Below are 17,235 nucleotides of genomic sequence, written 5' to 3' on the forward strand. Positions count from 1 at the left end.
AGTCTGAGCGCTTGACCCGGGCGGATTATTTGGGCCGAGTGGCCAGCGGAAGAACGCCGCCTCCTTTTTAGCATGCGCCATTGTGCAGGTATTCAGACACGCCTGGGCAGGCACAGAAGGGTGAGGTCTGTCGAGAGCAGCTCTTGGGACGTCGGCGGTGTTTGCCCTCCCACGCGGCCGCTCCCGCCGGCAAAACACGACCCGTGACAGAGAAGCACGCTGCGATCTAGTGAAAGGGAAACACACTAGCCAAGAACGTGACTCTTCACCCTTTCTGCCGTCGCTGTGGGTGTCCCAAATTTGCGCCAACTTGTGTAATTCGTTTTGCGCAACAGCGGCGTCAACTTATCGCTGCATTTCCTCCCCCAATGATTTTGATAAACGTTCTGGGGGTTTCTCGACATTCTTGAAAAGTGATCGCGATGACTTGGCTTGCTTTCCTGATAGCCTAGTGTGCGCAGAAGAGTGTGTGTGTGTGGGGGGGGGGGGAGAAGCCTGTGCGGGAGGTGGCGGACAGGTGGTCTCTTAGCAACAAGGCGCCATTATGCGCGCCTCTGTCTTGAGCGGCTCTGGCTTCAAAGATTTTCTTTTCCAGCGCGGGACGCACCGAAAGAGAGCCCTCAGAGCTTGTGATGTTTGTCTGCTGCCCCCAGTCCTGACGCCGCTGTGAATGTTTCGCTGTAACTCAGCAGATGGCCAAGAAGAAAATGCGGCGACCAGTATGCCAATGGAATACTCTGCAATGATTGCAGAAATGGGCGTTAAGTTGATGCGTTGTGCCATCGTGCTTCCTTCTTGTAATGGGAAACAAAGCAGATCTTGCTAATGTTTCAATAGGCGCGCACCAATGAAAACCTGTCGCTGGCCACAAAAGTTGCTACGTCGAGCTAATTTGGCAACAGCGAGTGTGCTTTTCTTTGTTGTTAGTGGAAGCGGCGCCCCTCAGCTAGCGATGACGTGTCAAGTGAGCAAAAGGCATGGAAATGCAAGGGCAGGGTCGTTGCTCTGTATCTAATGCAATGTCCTGCCCGAGCCAGGACGCAATTTTTTTTTTCGTAGGATAGGCTCCAGCACGCCCGCGACCCCGTGGGGACTAAGCGGTTCAGAAAATGAATGAATGAATGAATACTTAAGTTAAAGTTAAAGTCCCAATGATCATCGTCACACACACATCTGGGTGTGGTGAAATTTGTCCTCTGCATTTAACCCATCCCCATGTAATTTTGATCCATTCTCTGGGGGAGAGGGGAGCAGTGAGCAACAGCGGTGCCGCGCTCGGAAATCATTTGGTGATCTAACCCCGTAATTCCAACCCTTAATGCTGAGTGCCAAGCAAGGAAGCAATGGGTCCCATTTTTATAGACTTTGGTATGACCCGACCGGGGTTTAAACCCACAACCTTCCAGTCTCAGGGCGGACACTACCACTAGGCCCACTGAGCTGGTACGTCTGGCATTATATACACTTTTAAAGGTAATGCCGCATGTAAACAACCTATAGTGCATGCACGAATGGCGATTTGTTGGCATTTGACGTGCACGTGGTATAAATCCATGGAATTGTTGTGTCCATGATTGAAACAGGCAATTAACAGGGCCATGGTGCCGAGGTAAATTCACAGTATTATGTACGTGAGAAACCTTGTTCCGAATGGTGTTGCCAAATTTAATGGAGACGTAGCAGGTTCTGGCTTCATGATTGTCTGAGATGTGCACATAATGCCAGAAGTATCCTACAAAAAAATTTTTTGCAGCCAGGCCAGCAAGGGCTTGTCTGTTTGTTGGAAGGCGCGGCGCCTCCGCATTGACATTGAGATGTTCCAAAACAGCACCTCATTCCCACAGCCTGAGTGTACTTCTCTTTGATGAGCGCTTGGTTGGCAAGCAAAGGGCCAAAAGTGTCTGCAAGTCTGACGCCATCCATCACGTTGTTGCCCTCACGCCACGTCATTGGGCACTCGCCCAGCACTTCATGGAGTGAGAAATGTCTGCCCGCCTGAAATGTTTTTGGGGGGTGCTTGAAGCAATTGGCTTATGCGCCGCAGGAACCTTTGCAGAAGAGTACATTTGTTCCTGTCGTGTTGCCAGGAGGACTGCCGCTCCGCGCGCGTGAGCACGCACGCACGCACTCCCACCTCCTCGGCTCTGCACCGTCAGGGGCAGACGCTCGTTCGCTTTTATTCTCTTTACCCATCTCCGCTTGTTCAAGGACAGCCGCAGCACTCGTATCCACTCAGTTCGGTGGCGGTGGCGCCACTGCCACTCTTCTTTTTATGAGCTTGATGGCTTTTTCCCATCGTTGCTTCATATGTAGACGGTGTGGGGGCGGATGAGAGAAGGAGGCGTTGAAAGAGAGCGAGCAAGGGGGAGGGGGTACGTGTGTGTGTGTGTGTGTGTGTGTGTGTGTGTGTGGGGGGGGGGGGGGACAGAGAAAACTGGCTGGCCTAGTCGAAGCCATCTGTAATTACTGCGGCGGAGGGAGAGGCTGTAATTTCGCGGGGCAGAGGCAGATCCTTCGGCCGCTACGGCGCCACGTTGCTATATTTGGCCGGGCGTCATCTCGTGCTCTGCCCCGGCCGGAGGCGGCCTTTGTGCGCATGTCGTGTCGTGCTTTGCCGCCATCAAGTGAGTGGACACCTCGCGCTTGCCCACATCCTGTTGGGAAGACAACCTAGCACTGCGGAGGCAATCAAATGAGTTGCCATTCAAAGATTTTGGCAAATATGTTGAATCTTTGATTTTTTTGCTCCTCACCCGATGCGATGTATGAATAACTTCTCAAACCACGGTGTCAAAGTGTGAATGAAGGCAACGCCGTGTTTTGCTTTTGATAGTCAGAAAAAAAAATAACGGCAAGGTTTTCGAGGTGTTTGTTTCCTTACGTCCCCTTTTTGCACTTGGTTTGTTTTTGCGCCGGCTCGGAGTTGCGTGAGCGTGCTGGAAGAAGCAAAGCTGACAAATAAGTCTGGACCTGGGTTGCCGTGGTAACCAGTGCCCTAGGCTGTCAGTGAGGATGGCTGGCTGCTGTTGTTCACACTCAACCGATTACAACGAAGGGAATAAAAACAACAACCCGAAACCCCAAATGGAGTAAAAAAATAGATGATTTTTTTTTTTTTTTTTTTGCCTGAGTGACGACAGCGACCGCTGCAATTCATCCAATACAACGGGCTCTTTGCAGGCGTGCTCATAAGATGGGTTTCAAGTTGAGAAAGAAATTAATGTCTCCATTGAAGCAGTTGAACAAAATAATAATTTTCCCTTTTCTTGACGAGTGAGGACGAGCCTCTCCGGCCGCCTCCGGTCAAAACATAAGTGTCATTAAACTTGTTGAGACTCGAGCGGTTGATTTCATTTGAGTCTAAAGCCCGACCGCGCCTGCTGCCGGCTTGCTACGTTTGAATTGGGCGGGGTAATTGTTGAGCCCTGCCACTCAGACCCCATCAAGAATGGCCAATAACCGTCCTGATGCTTTTTCATCTTCCACTTTTGGCCATCTTGGCACTTTGCGTTGTCTTTTATATTCGCAAACCTTGCTGGCAGTTTAGTCATGCACACGTGCAGTGCTGTTTTTTTTTTTTTTTTTTTAAATGTTATCTTCAAGCTCTCCCTGCTGTTTTTTCCCTCTGCAATATTCCACCACAGGCTCATCTGCGTAATTGGACACAAATTACGAACTACTTTTACTGTACAATTGGGCTCCGCAGTGGAGATTTTAGCAAGCGTTCAGCCGTAACGCCACGCGTATTTCTGAGCTAAATTGTTTAAGTCAGTGACGCCGCGTTACTAGCATGAACATTGAGGCAGCGGGCACAGGTTGATTCATCCACCGGCGTAGCTCACATTGCTTATGCCGCTGAAATGGATAGCGTCTGTAAGAGCTGAGCTTAGCCAGCAGACTCGGCGACCGTGTTTCTAAACTACTTTGAGGGAACAGAACTAACTAACTAACGAAATGCCATGTTGGAAGTCTTATTCAAGTAGACTTCAAAAGGCGTCGACGAATGAGGTGTCCACTCACTGTCCGACGAATACAAAAGGCGTCAGGAACATGCATAATGGCTAACTGTTAGCTAGCAACACCCAACAACACCCACGTCACTCGCCGTGTAGAATGTGTGGATGGATTGGTGAGCGCAAGTGGACAGTGCCAATACTTTTTGTCGACATTTTGTCGAGCAAGAGTGACAACCTGGCAAACTGGCCACTCTAAAGCGGCAGTGAAGTTGACGCTGTTTTCCTCAATGCATGATGAGGTCTAGAAACCATTTTCCGGCACACGTCGACAGGAGATTGGGGGGGTTGGGGATGTTGACAGTGCTTGATGGAACAGATGATGGCAGCTGGCGTCTGATTGGGCGCAATGATTGCCATTGGTTCCCTCAGCTGGTGTTTGTAGGCCACTTTGCATGTCATTAGCACAAGCGCACATGACTCAGAAGCAGGCGGACCGGTTAGCATGCTGTATTTTGAATGGGCTCTGGTCCAACGTGACATGAGCCTCTTTCAGTTGAAACCAAGCTCGGGGCCGGCCAATCACTGATGTTCATCGCACTTTATTCAGCCTTTGTGTGCTGTGCCCTTGAAATTTGTTGTAGTGAGGGGAGCCCGAGCCCATCAATCACTTGTTTTTCTTTCGCCGTTTGGCTCTTTTGTCATTGGACAGGAAAGGGGAGTTACGGTGTCATGTTGCGGTTACGCTGGGTTAGGTTTTTGGAGCTTCTTGGCTCAGAATGCTTTGCACCACTTTGGTCTCCGTGGCCCTATTTCCCAATTAGCTGCCACAATTAGGCTAACAATGTAGCACAGGAGAACTGGGATGACCAATTTAGCCCGGATGACGGAAGAAACTACCGCCCATTTCCCCCCTGGCGTCGTCTCATCTCCTTAGAAAATGTTGCCGCATACGGCTCCACCATTGTCAGTGTGCGTGTGTGCGTGCGTTGTTGAGTTGAAGAAAGGCGTGCGGGTGCGTGTCGACTACCTTTTGGCTCGTTCAGTGGAAGAGTGTGCTGTAACGATGCGGCGTTACGCAATCCTCCCACTGCTTTAAAACGCCACCGCTTGTTATTAGAAAAGCTTTGTACGGGTGTGGGCGTTTGCACGACTACACGCACGCACGCACGCGCAGGGATATGTGTACATCCTCATCAATCACCTCATATTAGAATGAAGTAGAGCGCGGTGTTGTTGTACAATATTTCCCTCAGTGAGTTTTGATGTCGGGGACGCGTTCCTCTCGTTGAGTCGTTTGCATACGAAAACAAGATGGAAGCTGCTATGAAGGCACCTGTTTGAGTATCACGGAGTGCCATTTCCAAGCTTAGTCATGATTGGTCGCCTTGCACAACCGCAAGTGCCCCCCCCATGGATAAAAGCCACCTTGTCCAAACACGATTGATCAGAATAGCGTGTTTGGACTCGTGGGGCTGTGCAGGGAACCCTAAGTCTAAGTTCTAAGTCTATCTGCCTTTCAGGGCTGTGCACAACGAGGTTTACGACGATGATTTCCCACTCGATTAGCGTCCACACAGGCTTTCGTTTTGCTCTGAAATCTTGTCTTGTCCTTTCAGACAATCATGGAGCAGTTCAACCCTTGCTTACGAAACTTTGTTGCCATGGGGAAGACCTACGAGAAGGCCCTCGCCAGTAAGTCAATTTCTTTCTCTCCTCTGCTGACGCGGCCGTACAACTATGACTATAAAAGGACCGTATTTATCCTCCTGCCAAATGGCCAGGCCTGCCCTCCTCCCCTTTACTGTCGTGAAGAGTCTGAAGGGGAAGACAAAAGATAAAAGGGCCTCCAAAGGGCAAGCGTTGACAGTTGGCTGTGGGTAGACAATTTAATAAAGGCGAGCGCGCGGTGGCGTCGCCCGTCCTCTGCCGCTTAATTTACCGAGCGTGGCTTATCCAAAGAATCCTTGCCGATCCTGAGCAAGTGCTACCTTATGTTTTCCCCCACCCCCACCGTGATGCACAGAATAACTAATCCAGGACACAGTGGGAGGACAGAGTCAGACCGACGTGGACTCCCTAAGCCATTAAATCTGTCCTTTGCAAGATTTACTCAAATCTCAAAGGCTCTTCTTTGCAAGGGAGGGTGAGGGGGACCCTTGCATCCATACACTTAAGTTCGACATAGTGAGGTGAACAATCAGCAAATTTTGGATGACAGAGAGGAAGACAAGAGTACTGCTCTCTGTTTTAAGAAGGCCCGACACTTGATCCGTCCTTCAGCGGGGCAGTCGGAGAAACGCGCATGCGCTTTTACCTTTGCGCTGGTCGCACTTCTTTCTGACAGCAAGCCGTTTGAAACTCAAATGGATCTCTTTGAAATGCGCAAATGCCACCACCGGGATGCGGCCGTCAGCCAACAAAAGCCAAAACTGAGAAAGATATCAATCAACTCGAGATGATGAAGGAAATGTGATGGCTGGTGCCGTTTTTGAAGCGCTTTCCCTTCTTTGTGCAGATGTGACATTTGCCGCCAAAGGCTACTTTGACGCTCTGGTGAGAATGGGCGAGCTAGCCAGCGAGAGTCAAGGATCCAAAGATTTGGGTGAGTAGATAATTTGCGCTGACTTTGAACAGCTATACGATACAGTGCAAGTGGGCAGTGGCAACCATGGCCCAAGAGTCGACCAGTCCCCCGCCCAATTCAAAAGCCGTTGCCCTGACTCGTGAAATCCACAAAGCACCTTGTTCTTGTTGTTGTGGTGGCGGCGGCTGTTGCTAAAAGTGCCTTTCCCAACAATTCCAGTTCACTTATCCATCCATTATCTGTACCGCTTTTCCCCACGGGGGTCGCAGGCATGCTGGAGCCTATCCCAGCAGTCATCGGGCAGTAGGCCGGGCACATCCTGAACTAGTTGCCAGCCAATTGCAGGGCACACAGAAATGAACAACCATTCGCACTCGCACCTAGGGACAATTTGGAGTGCTCAATCGGCCGCCCAAGCATGTTTTTGGGATGTGGGAGGAAACTGGAGTGCCCGGCGAAAACCCACGCGGGCCTGGGGAAAACATGCAAACTCCACACAGGGAGGGCCGGAGGTAGAATCGAACCCGCATCCTCCTAACTGTAAGGCGGTCGTGCTAACCAGTGCGCAGTTCACTTATCCATCCATCCATCCATCTTCTGAACCGCTTTGTCCCCACGGAGGTCGCGGGCGTGCTGGAGCCTATCCCAGCCGTCATCGGGCAGTAGGCGGGGGACACCCTGAACCGGTTGCCAGCCAATCGCAGGGCACACAGAGACGAACGACCATCCGCACTCGCACTCATAGCTAGGAGCAATTTAGAGTCTCCAATCGGCCTACCAAGCATGTTTTTGAGATGTGGGCGGAAACCGTAGTGCCCGGAGAAAACCCACGCGGACACGGGAAGAACATGCAAACTCCACACAGGGAGGGCCGGGGATGGACTCGAACCCACACCCTCCTAACTGTGAGGCGGACGTGCTACCCAGTGCGCCACCGAGCCGCCCCGTTCGCTTATTTCCTGGAAAAATATCACCACACACACACACACACACACACACAAACATTTTATACCCAGATTTGTTTATGCAGTTTGGAGAGCTTGCTCTCTTGATGCCGGCGCGCGATGGGACTTGCAGGTGGCTCGCTCAACGTTTGCATGAAAAGGAGTGAAAAGTGACTCCGAAATGCCGCCTGGAGGGAATGGGATCGTCACAATAACTGGGACAAAAGTCTCATTTTCTCAGTCTCCCTTTCCAACGGCCCAAAACTTTTTTGCTTTGTTTTGTTCCAAAGGTCTGCGCAGTGCAGTCTGCCCACAATGATGTTTTAGTATTTTCCAGCCGCCAGGAGTCAGAGCTCCATACCTGAATGCAACACTGCGGTCCAACCCATGCGCGCGTGCAAGGAAGGGGGGATGGTAGGCCTCTGCGGCTGGCTTTCTTGCTCAACCTGTTTGGGCTGAAAGTCAGTCAATAAGAAGGTGCATACTGTACACCGTGGCACTGTGGCCTTGCCTTGGATATCCACAAATGTTGCTCGGCAGCAACCGACAATGCGCCCGGTGGGCGCCGGTATATTCTTCTGGTCAATTGCTCGAGGAGGAAACCTGTATCTGTCTTCTCTCTTGTCAAATATAATCAACATGATTTGGATGAACGTGTCTTTTAGTGTTTCTGCTGTCCGAGCATTGGTTTTGGTGTAGACAGTACTGCCTTTTTTGGCTTGGAAAAACTAATGCCTCCAGTGTATGGTGGAGTTCCACAGATTCAAGGGGCATTTGTAGGATGTGTCTTGAGTCAGACTACATCATAGATACTGTACTAGTATGAGTCTGTTTTCTTTGCCTTTTTGGCGATGCCATTTTCATCTCGTGACTGAAAGCGCTTTTGTCACCGTGCTCACAGCAATCTACCATGCTGCTGTTGGTCGACATCGGATCAAAAACTTGCGTGAGCTGTTAATTGCCACGTGAGAGTCGGCACAAAGCGCACAAATCACTTTGCAGCCTAACTGACACCAACTCAAATGCACATACGTAGTCGGGCAGGGATTCCTAAACTGACACGGGGCCACCTAATTGTCCTTTTAGCGCTTTGCAAGACTAAAAATGTTATGGCGATGAGCTCCTCCAAGCACCAAAGAGGTTATGACAAATATGTCCTTTAGTGTTTTATGAACAATATCCCTTGTCTCCACAAGGGGGCCAACACCCTCCCCCAACACACACACAAATGGCAATATTGACATGTCATGATGCTGATAGAAAAGCGTTCGGAACAGTGCTGCGTGCGGACTCGCATGTTGAACGTGCCTTGGTCTAAAATTTTGCAATCTTTCTTATTTATGAGAGTCGCTCCTTGCCCTGGCTGCCTCTTGCGCCTACTACAGCACCTGTCCCTGTTTGAATGAGCTCTTTCCGTAGCTGGCCACCGCCTGCATCCCCGGGGTCGCCGCCTCCCCCGTTTGCTCTATTTTGGGAAGCCCCTCTGATTTAGCCACTTTTTGGAGGGAAAAGTACATCTTTGGTCCCTCCTGAGTATGATAACCTTGTTATTGTTCATATCCAATTTTGCCGCTTGCCTTCGATTGGAAACGACATGGGACGGCATGCGCTCAGGCAACACCCAATCACGGCCGCATGAGAAGCGGGGCCGTCACGGGCAAAAAATGGCCCCATTTCATGTCCAATGTGGCAAATCCAAAGTTATCAACTGTTTAGGTCAACTTTTAGAAGATAAGATGGAAAGGCATTTTCTACAGTTGGATCTTTAATTCATGGAAAAGTGCTTGTTGAAATGTTTTTTTTTCCCCTTGCAAAGCCACGCTCCCCCTGCTTCTTTGCTTCCTTTTGTCGTCTTCTCTTCTTCTCCCAATGAGCAGTTCAAGTCCAGGCTGCTGCATCTGTACTCTTTTGTGTGTCTGTTTCAATCTGTGGCGTTGTGTCTTCTGTGTGACCATCCCAAAGCCCTTTTAGGCCACCCAAGGAAGAAGTCAAGATGTTGTCGACCGCACTGCCTAACCAAGTTCCAAAGTCATAGTATCACCTTTCCACGGACTCACAAAAATAAAATAGTTTTGCTTTAATATTTATTCACAAGGAAAACAAAATGCCTGTCAGGATTGTTCTCTGTTTACATGTGTTACTGCATCTTTTTTTGCTTTACATATCTGTGTGTGGCTGAGTGGAAAGGGCCTTTGGAGTGTCCGTTTGTCTCACGTGTCGTCCTCTGTCTTTCCACCAGGTCTGAATGTTTCTGTCCTTGGCTCAATGTCGCTCTTTTGCGTTCCTTTTCCTGGACAATGCACTGCACTTTCTGAAGAGGCAGCTTGTAGGTATCACAAAATGGAAGCACTCCTTCCAGCTGCATGGCCCCTCCTGCCTCCCTCCCTGCCTATATTTTGACTTTTAAAAATCTTGGCGAGTGCCATTTCTCTCACGGGAAAGTTGGATGTTTAAAAGCTTCAAGCTTGTGGCTTGCTTGGCGTAAAAGTTTCATTTTGTGTTTTCCTGTCTTTTTTCCTCTCGTCTCATTGTTTGGACGTGTCGTCACACAAATCTCCTTCATTGCATTGTCTGTCTCGCATGAGCCATCACCTCGTTTTCCTCCCTGCCGCCATTGCAGATCTTGAGCTTGCGTTTCTCCTTGTGTGCACAGGTGACGTGCTCTTCCAAATGGCAGAGGTCCACCGACAGATCCAAGTGCAGCTGGAGGAGATGGTTGGTACATCGGCTCTCCACAAAGCCAATGCTGAATCTGCCACTTGTGTTGCACTTCCTCATTTTGACCCCGCTGGATTATTGATCCGGAATGATACCACACACAATCGCTTTTCTCCATGCCGCTTTTGAGCGAAAAATTAGTTGTCAGCGTTTCATCGCCCCAGTGTGAACTTCATTTCAAACTCGAAAGTAGAGGCAGACACTCACTCGGGAAAGTCCATGACTGCAATGTTGCCTCTGTCCGGCGAGCTCACGCTGGAGGCATTAGCCGTTGTTAGGCTACGGATTTTAGCTATTGATCTGACTCCAAATTGCGATCAACACTTAACACGAGTTGCGATGGCCCAATCCACACACTGGCGCACCTAACAATTCTGCGAGTTCGTTCTGTCAAAGAGAAGACCAGTAAATCAATCAGACCAAATTTACCAATTGTTTATTCCTGACAAAGCGAACAAATACAGGCCTAGGTCCCGGGTCCCTCACACTAAAACTCGTGCGTTTTTGTGACCACCAAGATGTCACATTCTTCCGGGTTGCCCAGTTTTAAAGAAACACAATATGAATATTAAAACATATAAAACATTGTGTGATGATTGGTCGATGGCCATCTCCTCCCCGTCGAGGTGTTATCGCTGAGGTCAGGGGGTTGGGTTTTTTCCTCTCGAAGCCCGACCACCTGGACGTGGTGGTGTTCTTTGTTCTCGTTTCTCTCTGACCTTGAGGTGTTATCGTCCGGTACTCCCTTCGTCCGGTACTCCCTGTCTGGGCCTGTTCCACAACACTTCATGCAGTGTGCCTGCACATTCTTCACCACCCACCAATACACACAAGCACTCCAATACTAGATATTAGATTGATATGATTATAAGTTTAACACAACCTTAAAAATATGTTTGCAAACTGCTGAAAGCACATTTCCCTTTACCGTCAACAAAGATGATTTTGTCTGATTGATTTACCACCCTGGCGCCTTTAAGTCTAATCTGTCCCCGGATGCGCTTTGTCCCCAGCTGAAGTCTTTCCACAATGAACTGCTGTCGGAGCTGGAGAAGAAGGTGGAGCTGGATGCTCGCTACCTGGCTGTGAGTACGCCCGCCCACTGGCCACGTTTGAGCGCCACATTATTCAAATCTTCTCAAGACTGACAGGAAGCACAGCTGAGACGCTCTGCGTGACACATCTTTAGAATTAGTGGGACGCTGCCTCAGTGTGTGTGTGGGTGTGGGGGGGCTGTGTCGTCACTACCACCGTCACCAGGATTGGCCAAGGGAGAGGGCACAGACTTTCGCAAACCGGAGAAGCCATCGTTGCAATGCGACTTGCGTGGAATTGATTCAAAGTTGTGCGGCTTGGCTCAACTCCATCGCCGTGACATCGGCTGCGTTCGGGCTCGCTGTATGGAGCTCGGCTTTGATTTTGCCATAACTCCCTCCCTTGGCAAGCTTTCCCACTGATGTGAAAAGAGTGCGTTTTCTTTGTGGGATCCAAGAAAGAGACAGCCATATTCCAAAAGTTGAACTAGTTAGAGCAATATGATGTGCAGTAATCACTCGCTACATCGCGGTTCGATTATCACGGCTTCAGTACATCGTGGATTTTTTTCGCAAAAAAGAAAAAACTCACAAATTCAAAATAAATCTTCTAAATTGAGGAATTATGGCACGAAAGTTGCCCACACGCCAGTAGAAGGCAGGGACTGCCCACACAATTGTAGTATGTACACTTGAACCTTTTTATATATTTTTTTATAATAGTTTGAAAAACATATTTACAGTATTGTACCTTGTTATAAAAATTGTGAAAACGAGAGTTCTGAAAACATATTTACAGTATGTACACTTGTACCTTGTTATAAAAAAGTTGTTGTAATATGAGTTCTAAAAACATGTTTACAGTATGTAAACTTTAGCTACATATACATGTCACATACACGCACACGCATATCATATTTATATATTATATTATTTTCTGTATGTCATTAATTTATATATGTATTTATGTGTTATATATATTATATATTTATGTGTGTGTGGGTGTGGTGTGTTGTGTGTATTGTAGTGTGTGCGTGTATTGTAGTGTGTATGTATTGTAGTGTGTGTGTGTTGTTTATATGTGTGTATGTGTGTGTATATATATATATATATATATATATATATATATATATATACATACACACACACTACTGACGTCATGCTTTACATTTCAAACACAATCTTGTTTCACAAGTCTTAGCGCTTCAGCCGTTTGCAACCGAGTACGATGCTTTATATATCTTTTTTTTTTTTAAAACTGGTCAGGAGCAGCTCAAAGCGCGGCTGCGGCAACTCCGGACACCCGCACGCTCGTGAAAGATGGAAGGAAATGAGACTTTTTTTTTGGCGTATCGTGTGTGTGTGTGTGTGTGTGTGTGTGTGTGTGTGTGTGTGTGTGTGTGTGTGTGTGTGTGTGTGTGTGTGTGTGTGTGTGTGTGTGTGTGTGTGTGTGTGTGTGTGTGTGTGTGTGTGTGTGTGTGTGTGTGTGTGTGTGTGTGTGTGTGTGTGTGTGTGTGTGTGTGTGTGTGTGTGTGTGTGTGTGTGTGTGTGTGTGTGTGTGTGTGTGTGTGTGTGTGTGTGTGTGTGTGTGTGTGTGTGTGTGTGTGTGTGTGTGTGTGTGTGTGTGTGTGTGTGTGTGTGTGTGTGTGTGTGTGTGTGTGTGTGTGTGTGTGTGTGTGTGTGTGTGTGTGTGTGTACGTACACACACACTGCTCAAAAAAATTAAAGGAACAGTTTTTATCAGGGTATGGCATGAATTCAATTACACTTTTCTGATAAGGTTTTGTTTGGTCAGGCACGTGGCAGAGGGGGTTGTTAATCACTTTCAGCTGCATTGGTGTTGATGGAATTAACAACAGGTACATTAGCAGGGCAACAACGAGATGGTCACCAAAACAGGACTGGTTTTGCAGGTGGAGGCCCTTTCAAGCTCCTCCCTCTTGATCTTTTTAAGAGTTTTTCCACAAGTGTTGGCTTTAGCAAGAGTCATTATCACGACTGGAAGCATGAGGCGATTTCTTAACCCTCCTGAAGTTGAGCAGATTGTCCAACTCCTCCAGGATGACACATCCATGCGTGCTGTTGCAAGAAGATTTGATGTGTCTCCCAGTACAATCTCCATAGCATGGAGGAGATTCCAGGAGACAGGCAGTTACTCTAGGAGAGCTGCACAGGGCCGTACACGGTCCTCATCCCATCAGCAGGACCGATATCCGCTGCTTTGTGCAAGGAGGAACAGGTTGAGCACTGTCCGAGCCCTACAGAATGACCTTCAGCAGGCCACTGGTGTAAATTTTGTTGCCCAAACACTCAGAAACAGACTTCAAGAGGGTGGCCTCAGAGCACGACGCCCTGTAGTGTGCTCAATGCTCACTACTCAGCACCGTGGAGCTCGATTGGCTTTTGCCATAGAACACCAGAATTGGCAAGTCCGCCACTGGCGCCCTGTGCTTTTCACAGATGAGAGCAGGCTTACCCTGAGCCCCTGTGATAGACGTGAAAGGGTCTGGAGAAGCCAAGGAGAGCGCTATGCTGCCTGCAACATCATTCAGCATGACCGGTTCGGTGGTGGGTCAGTGATGGTCTGGGGACGCCTTTCCATGGAGGGACGAACAGACCTCTACAGGCTAGAGAACGGCAGTCTGACTGCCATTAGGTATCGGGATGAAATCCTTGCACCCATGGTCAGACCCTATGCTGGTGCAGTAGGTCCTGGGTTCCTCCTGATCCACGACATTCCCGGCCTCATGTGGCAAGAGTATGCAGACAGTATCTGGAGGAGGAAGGAATTGACACAATTGAATGGCCCTCACGATCACCTGATCTAAACCTGATAGAACACCTTTAATGTTTCGGTCCATCAGACGCCGCCAGGTTGCTTGTTAGACTTTGCAGGAGCTCACTGATGCCCTTAGACAGATCTGGGAGGACATCCCACAAGACACCATCCGTCGTCTCATTAGGAGCATGCCGCAACGTTGTCAAGCATGCATACAAGCATGTGGGGGCTACACAAGATATTAAAAAGAGTTTTGAATTGCAGAAATTGAATTTAGGCAAAATGGCCGAGCCTGCCATGTCATTTTTTCACTTTGATTTTTGGGGTGTCTATATACTGAGCCCTCTGTAAGCTGAAAACTTTTATTTCCATCAAAAGATGTGGCATCCTTTTGTTCCTGAGACATTAAACTGTCCATATCAGTATAGATATCCAACCTTTTTTTTTCACCATTGAAATCTGAAGTGCTTTCAAAGTCTTCCTTTAATTTTTTGGAGCTTTGTGTGTGTGTGTGTGTGTGTGTGTGTGTGTGTGTGTGTGTGTGTGTGTGTGTGTGTGTATATGTGTGTGTGTGTACCTATACTCAGGAGCGACTTATATGTGATTTTTTTCACAAATTTTCAAAATTCAAAAATCTGCGATGTAGTGAAACCGCAATAAACGAACCGCGATGTAGCAAGGGATTACTGTCATTTGAACTGCAAGTGACATCATTGACATAAAGAACGAGGAATTTGATCGATGGATTTAATGATTTGGAGTGACACAGATGGTTTAATAATATTGTTTTAATATAATAGTTATTTGAAATATACTTTATATATCGTTATATGGGTCTGTGGAATAATTAGAAATGCTCCGAAGTCCCGTTGTCCGAATCAAACCTTTTAACTCCAGAGTTGGTCTTCACTTACTGATGACCTCCTGCTTCGACCAAAAATCCATAGTTGAAAATCGTTTGCATATGTGATCCTCCATTCTAAAACAAAATGTAAAAACGAAAAGAAAAAGAATGTAAAACGAAATAAATGGACGACTGCTCCTCAGTTGTTCACTGTAAACTGGAGATCACTTATTCTACAGGTGGCGCATGAAGCATCCCGGGATCACTAGCATCCCCTGCCATAAGGCTGGAGAACCTTTTTTTCGTTGCCTCCGTAAGGTCTCTTTTCAAAGCTGTTTTGTTCATCTCAAGAAACACAACAAACAAACAAACACAACGACAGATGACAAAAAACACAAGATATTATATACATCACCCTGCGAGCATTTTGACGTCTTATAGACGTCTATTAGACGTGTGTATGCTAATCAGACGTCTCGGCTGAAACACGTCTAAAAGTGTAACAAATATGTTTATATACAAATATGTGTCTATGCCATAGACGTCTATTACACGTCGATGCTATAGACATCTTTTAGACGTCGATGCTATACACGTATTTTAGACGTCTTTTGTACGCCTACGGGATAGACGTCCATCCATCCATCCATCCATCCATCCATCCATCCATCCATCCATCCATCCATCCATCCATCTTCTTCCGCTTATCCGGGGTCAGGTCGCGGGGGCAGCAGCTTTAGGAGGGACTCCCAGACCTCCCTCTCCCCAGCCACTTCATCCACCTCATCCCGGGGGATCCCAAGGCGTTCCCAGGCCAGCCGAAAGACGTAGTCTCTCCAGCGCGTCCTGGGTCGTCCCTGGGGTCTCCTACCGGTGGGACATGCCCGGAACACCTCCCCAGGGAGGCGTCCAGGAGGCATCCTGATGAGATGCCCGGGCCACCTCATCTGGCTCCTCTCAAAGTGGAGGAGCAGCGGCTCTACTCCGAGTCTCTCCCGGATGACCGAGCTTCTCACCCTATCTCTAAGGGAGAGCCCGGACACCCTGCGGAGGAAACTCATTTCGGCCGCTTGTATCCTGGATCTCGTTCTTTCGGTCACGACCCATAGCTCGTGACCATAGGTGAGGGTAGGAGCGTAGATCGACCGGTAAATCGAGAGCTTTGCCATTTGGCTCAGCTCTCTCTTAACCACGACGGACCGGTACAGAGTCCGCATTACTGCCGACGCTGCACCAATCCGCCTGTCGATCTCTCACTCCATCCTGCCCTCACTCGTGAACAAGACCCCAAGATACTTGAACTCCTCCACTTGGGGCAGGATCTCATCCCCGATCCGGAGAGGGCATTCCACCCTTTTCCGACCGAGGACCATGGACTCAGATTTGGAGGTGCTGACCCTCATCCCGACCGCTTCACATTCAGCTGCGAACCGCTCCAATGAGAGCTGGAGATCACGGACTGAAGAAGCCAACAGCACCACGTCATCTGCAAAAAGCAGTGACGCGATGCTGAGGTCCCCAAACCGGACCCCCTCAACGCCTCGGCTGCGCCTAGAAATTCTGTCCATAAAAATTATGAACAGAATCTGTGACAAAGGGCAGCCTTGGCGGAGTCCAACCCTCACTGGGAACAAATCCGACTTACTGCCGGAAATGCGGACCAAACTCTGGCATCGGTGATACAGGGACCGAACCGCCCTTATCAGTTGGCTCTGCACCCCGTATTCCCGAAGCACCCTCCAGAGAACCTTCCGAGGGACACGGTCGAACGCCTTCTCCAAGTCCACAAAACACATGTGGACTGGTTGGGCGAACTCCCATGCACCCTCGAGGATCCTGCCGAGGGTGTAGAGCTGGTCCACTGTTCCACGGCCAGGACGAAAGCCACACTGCTCCTCCTGAATACGAGGCTCGACCTCCCGACGGATCCTCCTCTCCAGCATCCCTGAATAGACCTTACCAGGGAGGCTGAGGAGTGGGATTCCCCTGTAATTGGAACACACCCTCCGGTCCCCCTTCTTAAAGAGGGGAACCACCACCCCAGTCTGCCAATCCAGAGGCACCGTCCCCGATGTCCACGCAATGCTATAGAGGCGTGTCAGCCATGACAGCCCTACAACATCCAGAGCCTTTAAGAACTCCGGACGGATCTCATCCACCCCCGGGGCCTTGCCACCAAGGAGTTTTTTAACTACCTCAGTGACTTCGACCTCCGAGATTGGAGAGTCCGCCTCAGAGTCCTCAGGCCCTGCTTCCACAATGAAAGGCGTGTCGGTGGAATTGAGGAGGTCTTCGAAGTATTCCCCCCACCGACTCACGACATCCCGAGTCGAGGTCAGCAGCACATCATCTCCACTGTAAACAGTGTTGACCGTG

General features: G+C 48.9%; 1 protein-coding gene across 5 annotated transcripts in view; it reads left to right on the top strand.

Moving 5' to 3' along the window:
• LOC147044755 (BAR/IMD domain-containing adapter protein 2-like) overlaps positions 1-17,235 on the top strand; it is a 35,364-nt gene that overhangs the window by 2,889 nt on the left and 15,240 nt on the right. For 3 of the 5 annotated variants that reach the window (XM_085934567.1, XM_085934566.1, XM_085934570.1), the window contains 4 exons: positions 5,573-5,648; positions 6,472-6,558; positions 10,138-10,199; positions 11,216-11,287. In XM_085934567.1, coding sequence (XP_085790693.1) covers positions 5,573-5,648; positions 6,472-6,558; positions 10,138-10,199; positions 11,216-11,287 — 297 coding nt within the window. Of the gene's footprint in view, positions 1-5,572; positions 5,649-6,471; positions 6,559-9,715; positions 9,811-10,137; positions 10,200-11,215; positions 11,288-17,235 lie in introns of those variants that run through there. The other 2 variants (XM_085934571.1, XM_085934569.1) reach the window with 2 other exon arrangements.

The sequence above is a fragment of the Syngnathus leptorhynchus genome, chromosome 16 (genome assembly GCF_054491065.1).
Source record: "Syngnathus leptorhynchus isolate UIUO chromosome 16, UIUO_Slep, whole genome shotgun sequence".
NCBI lineage: Eukaryota > Metazoa > Chordata > Actinopteri > Syngnathiformes > Syngnathidae > Syngnathus > Syngnathus leptorhynchus.